Raw genomic sequence first — 10,777 nt, forward strand, 5'->3', positions numbered from 1 at the left:
CCCAGGAAGAAGGTCAATTGCACAGTCCCAAGGTTAGTGTGGAAGAAGACAGGAGGCACAGGACTTGCTGAAGACCTCCACCAGATTTTTAGAACATAAGAAACATAAGAATATAAGAAAGTAAAAGGAAAGGAAGGTTTTCCTGTGCTGCAGGTGCTGGGAGCCAACAGAGGAGTTGGTCAAGGGTGGCAGCTATTTTGCCTAATTTAGTGTCATGTTCACCAAGATGGTCACCCTGGTTAGACAATGCAGTGTGTAGGGCTGAAAGCTCTGCTGGGTCCATGTTGAGGCAAAGTATTCTGTAACACGGCTGAGCAGTAGACAGTAGGCTCAGATCCAAGAGGGAATTCCAGGCGACGTGGTTGGTAAACAAACAGGAAGGTTGGCACACAGGCAAAAGTAGCAATGCAAGAAATCCAGGAGACAGATCAAAAGGAAGGCAAGGGTCAATAATGCAGGAATCAGTGGTCCGTAAACAATGCATGTACTTGCAGCTCAGAGAGAATACAATACTTCACAAAGTGTCTGAGGAACAAAGGGGTATATACACCGATCAGCCATCACATTATGACCACTGACAGGTGAAGTGAATAACACTGATAATCTCATTATCATGGCACCTGTCAATGTGTGGTATATATCAGGCAGCAAGTGAACATTTTGTCCTCAAAGTTGATGTGTTAGAAGCAGGAAAAATGGGCAAGCGTAAGGATCTGAGCGACTTTGACAAGGGCCAAATTGTGATGGCTAGACGACTGGGTCAGAGCATCTCCAAAACTGCAGCTCTTGTGGGGTGTTCCCAGTCTGCAGTGGTCAATACCTATCAAAAGTGGTCCAAGGAAGGAAAAACAGTGAACCGGCGACAGGGTCATGGGTGGCCAAGGCTCATTGATGCACGTGGGGAGCGAAGACTGGCCCGTGTGGTCCGCTCCAACAGACGAGCTACTGTAGCTCAGATTGCTGAAAAAGTTAATGCTGGTTCTGATAGAAAGGTGTCAGAACACACAGTGCATCGCAGTTTGTTGCGTGTGGAGCTGCGTAGCCGCAGACCAGTCAGGGTGCCCATGCTGACCCCTGTCCACTGCCGAAAGCGCCTACAATGGGCACGTGAGCATCAGAACTGGACCACGGAGCAATGGAGGAAGGTGGCCTGGTCTAATGACTCACAAGTTCAAGGTGTTGACTTGGCCTCCAAATTCCCCAGATCTCAATCCAATCGAGCATCTGTGGGATGTGCTGGACAAAGAAGTCCGATCCATGGAGGCCCCACCTCGCAACTTACAGGACTTAAAGGATCTGCTGCTAACGTCTTGGTGCCAGATACCACAGCACACCTTCACAGGTCTAGTGGAGTCCATGCCTCGACGGGTCAGGGCTGTTTTGGCAGCAAAAGGGGGACCTACACAATATTAGGCAGGTGGTCATAATGTTATGGCTGATCGGTGTATATGTTGTGAAGAGGGAAGCAGGTAACAGAGGCTGGGAGTGCTGGACCAATGGGAGGAGAGGGTGGAAGGAGCAAAAGCACATGGTGTGGAGGAATGTCAATTGAAGAAGTGCACACTTGCTGAAGAATATGAGAGTCAGGGTTAGAATGCGGGGATAATGACCTCTGGTGGCGAACTGGTGAAGTGTGGAGTGAAGACATCACAGTGTTAATATGGTTACTGACAGTGCCCTGTCTAGAATAGATGCACAAATTATTATATTTAAACCTTGCAGTATTGTTGCAGCAAGATTGTGTAACCGACGTATGAATATAAGTTTTGTGTATTTCTCCAGAGAGAGGCCAGGTGCAGTAGTTCTGTGTAGCTGATGTTTAGAAAACACTTTCTTCCAAGGCAATAAAATTTGGAGTACCTTATTGATGCTTGGGGGAGGAACCCCGCACTGCCTGCTCAAGTTTGGATTCTGCCCCACCTCCACTTTTAAATAAAGTTAGGCACCCATGATTCAAATCCCAAAATTAATTGCGTACCCCTGACTATGATGTAATGGTCTGTTCTTCCTACAATCCCATGGGCCATTCCATACTTCATACCGGGGGTCTGTGCTAGGCTTTGTGAGGGAAACATACAAGGAAAGCAAGTCATATTAAACCACGACAAAGACATTTTAGCCCAACACAATTTCTGAGGACTTCCCTTCTTCACAAACATCCAGGTGCAAAAGGTGTAAGTAAAAAACATGAATATAATTTAGTTTAATCTGTCCCTGAGAAGTCACTTGTGCATTCAAATTTAGATAATGAGAATAGATAACAATCTTAACCTATATTTTGGAAATGTAATTTGTCTTTGACAAATTAATTCTCACAACCAAGAGAAACGTAAGCTTCTGTCTTTCATACGTCCATCTCGTGAAATCCATAAATTAGTTGAGGTGGTGGGGGGAGTTGACAGAGCAGCTGGCGTATTTCTAACCTCCGGACGTTATCTATGAAAACTGCTGCATATCGTTCACTGTTTCAGCCACACAAAAATATATTTCTCTGAATACATTATAACCATTCTTAAATATTCCAGTTACAATGTTCTTGCCCTTCAACTATGAAGATTCAAGGAAACTCTGAATAGTTTTCTAACAGACAGTAGCATCTTTAATTACTGTGATCCATTATTGTTTAAACAGCTGTGTATAGCAATGACTGGAGGCACTGAGAACAGCAGCTGCCCTAAATCCAGTCAAGATCGTTGTAGTCCTTTTGCAAGTATTAAAAAATAAATAAAGGCCAGCAAGTGAACGTCCACAAATCTGACACTGCTGCTTAATTTACTGCCCCCGTTAATGCGGGCCCTGGCAGGCTAATGGAAAAGGGTTATTATCTCAGCGATCAATCCATGGAGAGGTTGTAGCCGCTGAGGACAGAGAGGAATAACAGCTGACATCAGGTGAAAATTTACTGCCCCCGCTGATCGATACAGGCACTCACAGTGTCTGTGAGGCGTTGTCCAAGACCATGAGATCCTGCAATGTTTTCTCATGTTTGTTTTGTTTGCTTTTTTCAGTTTGGAACCCTTTGGCTCTCTCCAGGTCTTTGTTCCTGATCAGAGCCCAGAAGTGCGAGATATACAGTTGCCTTTGACCGTCTTCAGAACAGTTCATGCATGCACACTGAATGTCACTTCCACTTTTTAAGCACCTGAGTTAGTTCTTCACCCCCAACCCAACCCACAAAGCAGTCATTCCAGTTTCCATTGTTCCATGTAAAAATGTAGTCTTACATTTTTCATTTAATTTTGTACATTGTATCCTGTCCAATTACCCCTTCCCACACAAACACCAACTCCCAATTGTGAATCACCCATCAATTCATCAGTTCAGCCCACTGCTTTCATCTACTATTTCGGCTACTGCACACCGAGAGTATCCCACAGACCAACTGTTACAGCAGTTGATAGGAGTAGTCTATCTACTGAACATTGGGAAACAGTCTGATAACACCAGGTTATATCTCCAAGGTCTAAACACACACAAGTATATACAAAGACACTCACTCGTGCACACATCCGTGCAGAGAGGAGTTGCTCAAGAGCAGTATTGATTCCCAGGAACACTGAACGCATGAGTTAGTGAAAGCCAGATAAGTCAGGGAAAATAACTTAATTATCCTATTCCATCAATACAGAATAATCAATAGAGAGAGTGAAGGGCCATCTCCAGTCTATGTCTAGTTAATACACAGGAGGTGAAAGGAATAGGTTTGGATCTGGTTTCTCTTTACAGGATTATCACTATCCATGTGGTTCAATTGTAAGCTGACATATAACAACTTCAGAGGAACACCCTTACACTTCACTTGCCGACCCATGGGCTTTAGTTTATAATGCAAACGCCCTTTATTTAATTGTCACAATTGTAGCATTTAGATTAATAGAGGGAGGGGGTGAAAAAATGTATTGAGGAAGGAGCATTATATACACTGGTCGTTTGAAAAGGCTAACTAACTAACTATAAAACACACTAACAGGATGGCACAGACATTAGCTATCACACTGCCCTCAACAAAACTATATCCAGATTCTCATATATCTAGCCCAAATCCATCTGGCATTAAATGCTTTAGTGTGTGGGGGTGGGAAAAGACTGATTTAAAAAGGAGAAATGTCAGTGACTCATCCAGATAGAAAGGATTATGCTAAAGGTGCATTACAAGTCTCAGTGAAACATTCACAATAGATAGCTAAAACTAACTCACAGTTGCCCTTTCATATAATTTACCTTTGGCCCAAACTTCCAGTCAAAACTTGTTTTGACTGGAAAATGTTTATACATTAAAATGTTAAATGTTAAATTAAAATGTTTATACATTAAAATGTTAAATGTTAAATTAAAATGTTTATACATTTTGTGGGGGGGGTGTGTTTGGCTTGGTAAATTCAGATATTGGCCTGAATCTGACATCCTCACTTACTAAAAAGTGACGATTGCACAGAAAATAAGAGTTGTGCATTCCGATTTGTCACTGTATATCTAGTCTATTTCAAGGGGGTGATTGAGGTCTCGGCACACAGAACCCTTTCTGGGTCAGTCGGTGTAAAGATAATGGACATAGCTCCAACCTTAATTCAGCCTAATTGATCCCACCCTCTCACTCACCTCGTTTCCAATGATGTCAATCTTGTGCTGCACTTGTGGGACCCACTGTCTGATGATGGCGAAAAGCTCAGGGATGGTGGTCCGGGGATCAAGTAAGATTTCCTGACATGCTGGATCATTGGGATCAAAGAAGGTGTAAGCTGTAAAAAAAGCATGAGAGTTGATTTCAGAATGAGAAAATCCTGGAAAACTTCTTAAAAAGATATCATAGCCTAAAAAGGTATGTCTGTCTCTCACTTTAAGGTGGGTATTTATGGATATCACACAGTGGCTGCTCCATTTTAGGGTCTTATTTTTTAATTTGGAAAATTAATTTTTCACATGACCTATTTTTATTTTTTATTTTTTTTACTTTCTAATTTCTTATCCCTCCTATTATGAGCGTTTGCAATTCTGTCACAGTAAGGTCAATTAAAGTTCATAACTAGCAAATATTCTGCAATCATCATGGTTCCTCAGGGCATCACAAATGTTTCAGATCGATTGAGAGAGGCTTATAACTTGACTGAGGAATATGGCTTTCTGTGAGTGGTTGGCAATTTAGTACTTACTCTGATTAACCATGCCAGGCAAGCCAAATTGCCCAAGAACTTGTATGGAAGGAAACCATGAGAGGGGGAACGAGATAAATATTGCACACTCTCAAGTGGACACTTTCCATACTAGAATATACATTCGTGAGTGATGGTTATTTGCAACCCCAATCTTATTTTCACATGTGTCCCTGAGGAATATTTTCACACAGGTTTTTGTTAGAATTTGCTTTAATTTGTTTTGCGTCATCTACCAGTTTTTGCAGCTCTTTATTTATTGTTTTCAATTAAAACAATATTTGTCATTGTGAAGATGATGCACAGAAAAGTACCCGCACCTCCAAAAACAAAAATCCACATATGCATACTAAAAAGGTAATTGTGCCTGTTTTAAACAATCCTTGTCTACTCACTGACAAATATTTATCAAACCTCTCAGACCTCACCAAAACAATGTCATTTTTATCATCTTAATCAGTGCACATTTTGTACATGTTCGATTCCAGTGCAAATACTTTATACTATTTTCCTATTTTCAGTCAAAGCAGTCAGACCCACAAGGCTGTCATTGGTCGATAATATATTTTCCATTCTCAGAAGTGGTGTTGCTACAGTACAAAGGCATGCCATCAAAATTCTTACACGTCCTCTCCCTCACCTCCCAATCCTTGCATTCACCTCTCTCAGGGCAAACCAGGATGCATTTATTGTATTAAGATTAATACCCTTCTGCAGGTTAACACGGCCCATTGAACAACCCAGAATGCCCTTAAAAGGCCTGATTAAACCGGTGTCAGCAGCACAGACAGATCATAAACAAAGCCCTCTTACAAGATAAGAACCAACCACCCCCCATACACCTCTCACACACACTCTCAATATCAGCCATGGAAATTAATGTAATTAATTCCACATGAGCCCCACTTACCAATTCACCTATAAACCATGTGGATCACAAAAAACATCACACTTTTTAGTTAAGCTGGGAGAAATGTACACTTGGATTTAAAGGACGAAACGGCTGCCCCAGTACATATTTCTGTGAAGTTCCTTTGCCTAATTAGTGCATTTTTAGAGAGGTAGTCACTGAAAATGGAAATGCCTCTAGAACCATAATAATGAGAGAAAAAAACAAAAATAAATAAGGCAATTACCGTAATCTTTGGGTAGCGGAGCTGGAGCAGACGGATGCACCATCGGCCTCTTCCTTATCTCGGAAACAGGACTCTGGAACTCGGAGGCTGGTTGGGCCTCCTCGACTTCGGCTGTCTCTTCTTTTGTCATCCTGGTAGAGTCTTCCCAGGCTGGAGTAAGCAGAGTAAGTGCACAATGTAATGTCCGGGGTTTGTTCAGACCCACATTAGACCCACAGTTCCTTGGGGCCCTGTTTGGGCCTGACTCCCTACAATTGCTGGGAGGATGGTACTGCAAAATGGTATTCAGGAAGGAATCTCATTCTGCACCTCATACAGTATTACCTAAATACAGATCATTCTACTTGTATATGTGTGCAGGACCCCCGTGCCCCCCCCAAAAAAGCATTTTTATAATTAATAGTTTTTTATTAATTTACTTTTTTTCCACAATAATTGCAGGAAACAGCTGAAAAAACAACCAAATCAAATGTGTTGTTTATTATACGTTTTGTTTGGCTCAACATTTGAATTCCCTTATTATACAGCAAGAGACATAACATGCCTTATACATTATATCTGGCAAACAGACCACTGCACTGCTGGTAAAGGTTATAAGATTAGGCCTATTTGACACAAACCCATTGGCATTCTTAAAATTATAACTATTTTCTTCAGCAGGTTATTGGCACTGACAATCTCCCTATAGAGATTGAGAATGACTGCATTTCATATTACTTTGTTTATCTGCCCTCCCATTATTTTTTGTGTATGAAAGATACCGGCATCTTCAACCATAAAGATGGTTATTCCCATAAAATGTACCTGCTTTAAATAATCTTATTCACCAATATTGATATATGGTGAAAGAAACTTCAAATGACTTATTTTTGTGCAGTGGGCTGTCCAACCCATTGTGACAGTGCCGTCTGATGTTGTGAACAAGTTGGCCTTAAATGTATTTTAAAGGGTTTCAGGTTATGTGAAGGACTGGTGACCTGTGCAGGAAGGATTCTGCCCTCCGGACTATGCCTGCCTGCCAAGTTAGTTCTCTGGCCCACTGTAACCCTGTACTGCATGAAGCGGTGATGTAAATGGATGGAGTTCTGGATGGATATATTTTGTAGTTTTACACTTAAAGAGCATCTCATAGATACACATTTAGATGTGAAATAAGAAAAAAGTATATCATCGTGTTGAGGTTGAGGTTCCTTTTTAAAAACGAAACAACTGGAAAATTGAAAAAGTGAATAGAAAAAAAAACTGAATAAAACAACAAGTTAAATAAGCAAATGTGGAAAACAGAGGATAACAGCTTCCCTCTTCCCCAGAGGATCAACCATGCTGTGGGTACATAGACCATATTTCCTGAAAAGAATTAAAGAGACCAAGTCACAGCCAGCCCTGAAGATAGGCATTTTAGATAACACTTTTAGATAATAGACAAAAACATTTTCATTGTTATTTAAATGCAGCTACAAAAAATATACATTTTTTAATTATTGTATGAAAAAACAACAACACATTATCAATGCCTAGCAGAGAATGTTGGCAAGGAATAAAGTTAATTCTCATTCAGTTTCTGCAGTCAGAATTATATCCAACTCAACTCAACCCAACTGGATATTGTTAGGAAAGAAAAATGTTTGTTAAAGGCAGAGCTTACAATTAAATTGATGCAGAATGAAAACAGGATTAGAATGTGATTCCTAATATGCTTTAAAGATTTTCAATTGATTGTATCAATTGTATCAATTAGGGAGCCAACACTCATATTGGCAACTCTAGAGACATACAGCAATATGGACAATACGATTTTTGGTTAAAAATCAACAAATAATAAAATCTGTTATTCAACAAAAGGTTAAAAACACAAATTGTATTAATACATTGAGTTCAATGTATTGCAAAATTAAAGTAAACACTGCCATAGTTTACAGATCTGAAACATTGTAATTGGTTTTGTTCAAATCAATAGAGAGAATAAAGCAACGTTAACTACTGAAAATGAAATATCAAAACAATAAAAACAAAAAACTGTAAACAAAATGTGTGTTTTGCTAAGAAAATAAATGTTTGTGATTGTCGAGTTTACCATTGCAATTCCCGTTTTCAATGTTGACATGTCAGAGATCATTGTTTTAAAACATTAAGTACATTAAAACTAACTAATTTTAAATCATTTACATGAAAACCTACAGTTAACTCGATTTCTAGACAGGGTGTTCTAGTTTACTCCATTGTTTTTTATTTACCCAAAGAAAGCTATGTCTTCCCACTGGCCTTCGCAAATAAAAAATCCACCTGACTTGTTTTAAACGTCATTCTTAACACCTCCACTATGTTGACGACGCTGTCGTGCATATGCGTCAACCACACAAACACCCGACGATTGCATTGTCAATGATTCAATTGTCTTGTACTCGGAATTTTACCAATAAGCATTTGATCGATTTATTAAAATCCAATCATCGTTTCTTGTCATACACTAAATCCAAGATTATAATTATATATTATAAAGAGAACAGCACGTTATGAAATACAGAACTATCAGAATCCATCCCAGCAAAACCACTACGTTCCCACAACGTTGCAGCAACGTAATATTAGCTGTTAGCTGGAGATACATGTACAGCAACAAAGCAGACATCTGTCCAGACAAATATGCCTACAATAATACATTAAAATGATTTAAGTATAACCCACAAAGAGTAATTGACTCGAAATGTAGTGTTTTCTAATGTATATACACGTACTCATGCATATACATGGGTTTATATGGATGTATGTACCGTATGTATTTATGCATGTATGATCTGTATGCATGTATGCAAGCATTAAGGGAAAAAAACCTAATCGCACTGAAACGACGTAGCAAACATGGGAAAATAACGACATTTATTTGTATATATTTTATGGTTTAAATAAACGCAGCATCGTGGTAAATAATAATAAAAAACAACAACGACCAAATAACGCCTGCAGAGCCCGCACGACCGTAGCTGCGCTTTCTGCATCTCTTCTCCATCTTCTCCGATTCTGCATCAACAACGAGTGAGCCAGAACAGCATCCCTGAAAACACACACACAAGCCATCGCCCTGTCCTTTAAAAAACGAAATCAACACAACTACGCCTCCATTGCCAAATGAACGACATTCACCTTTTTCGCCAGTGTAAACCATTGTTTTCGGTATTATGATGTACACAGATAAAGATATAAAAACGACTGACGTAACAAAGATATTACAATCCGTGCAGACTTACCCTAAAACAAATCCCCGTTATTTTTTCCCGTCCTTGCACAACACTAGCTGGTGCGGTCTTCGTATCACCGGGCTGATAGACGGTATGGATGCTGCTGCTGCGTATATCCTCCTCCTCCTCCTCCTCCTCCTCTGTGCCTGCGTCACTCTCACTCACCCATGGACCGGTCCAAGCTCCATTCATAGCAGCCTGCCAGTCAATGCAACGCGGCACTGCACATTCTAGAAAGAGTGAGACAGCCAGGAAAGGGGGGCAATTTTCTGGGAAGCCACCTTAAATTGAGCTATGCCACCAGCAATTAACTAACTGAAGCTAATGATATTTGAACGCAGGTATTGGCAGTTAAAATGCATGAAAATAATTAAGTGCACATTTGCCATGAGCCCAGAGTTTCCTGGAAATAAAAACATTTATTACATTTTCAGTCTTTATGCTGAACTGTTAACCTGCATGGCAGTGCAGAAAGAGAGACTTTTCACTGTAGTCCACTGTATTACATCAGCAGGTTGCCTCATTTATGGCCAAACATTAGCCTGTACCCCAATCGTAGCCAACACCACAATATCAAGCTAGGCCCATACAAATCAATACTCAATTCAGTTATGGCAGCAGAAAAACAACACTAACCATAATGAAAACAATAGGTTTGCAAATGTAACCCAGGTTATCTGAGAAAGATACTCCCCAAATGGTGAGAGGCCTATGTCATTTGCATGGGACTTTGTTAAAGTACTAAGGTCTAACAGAGCTGACATAGACTACTGTACACTATCACTCAAGCAGACCTCCTCTGCTCACTATATACTCTGTGACACTTTTTATTTTTGCCAGAGCCCAAAAGACTAACACATGTCCTCACTGCCTGTGGGTAGTATCCTCTCTCAGATAACTATAGGTTGTGATTGCAATCCAGTTATCATTTGACTCAAGGATACTACCCACAATGGAAGGGGTTTTGTAGCAATGGCACGGAGTTTTAAAGATGTTTAATTATTGTAGCCATACTACGCCACTGCAGGCAGCAGCTTAAGTTAAGGTTCCTTATTTGGCACTGGGAAAGTAGGCAAGAGCAGAACAACTGGCATATCAATCCTAGTTTCATTCAAATTCGGTAGTAATTCCAGTAATATGGAGGGAAAAATAAAACAGTGGAAGTTTTTCCAATGAACCCCTAAAGGCCTAGAAACACCCTGAACAGGGCTAGCAACTGCAAGAGTTGCGTAACCTCTGCCAAAACCCACTTAAC

General features: G+C 40.2%; 1 protein-coding gene across 5 annotated transcripts in view; it reads right to left on the reverse strand.

Moving 5' to 3' along the window:
* Positions 1-9,631, reverse strand: part of clip3 (CAP-GLY domain containing linker protein 3) — a 35,084-nt gene extending 25,453 nt beyond the window's left edge. For all 5 annotated transcript variants that reach the window (XR_010816759.1, XM_066703910.1, XM_066703909.1 and 2 more), the window contains exons 1-3: positions 9,532-9,631; positions 6,287-6,436; positions 4,600-4,739 (exon numbers count right to left, since the gene is read on the reverse strand). Coding sequence is in view for 4 of the 5 variants with exons in the window: in XM_066703910.1 (XP_066560007.1) it covers positions 4,600-4,739; positions 6,287-6,416 (270 nt within the window). In the remaining variant the exon portion in view is untranslated. The remainder of the gene's footprint in view (positions 1-4,599; positions 4,740-6,286; positions 6,437-9,531) is intronic.
* Positions 9,632-10,777: the final 1,146 nt, after the last annotated feature.

Source organism: Amia ocellicauda, chromosome 5 (genome assembly GCF_036373705.1).
Source record: "Amia ocellicauda isolate fAmiCal2 chromosome 5, fAmiCal2.hap1, whole genome shotgun sequence".
NCBI classification, from domain to species: Eukaryota; Metazoa; Chordata; class Actinopteri; order Amiiformes; family Amiidae; genus Amia; species Amia ocellicauda.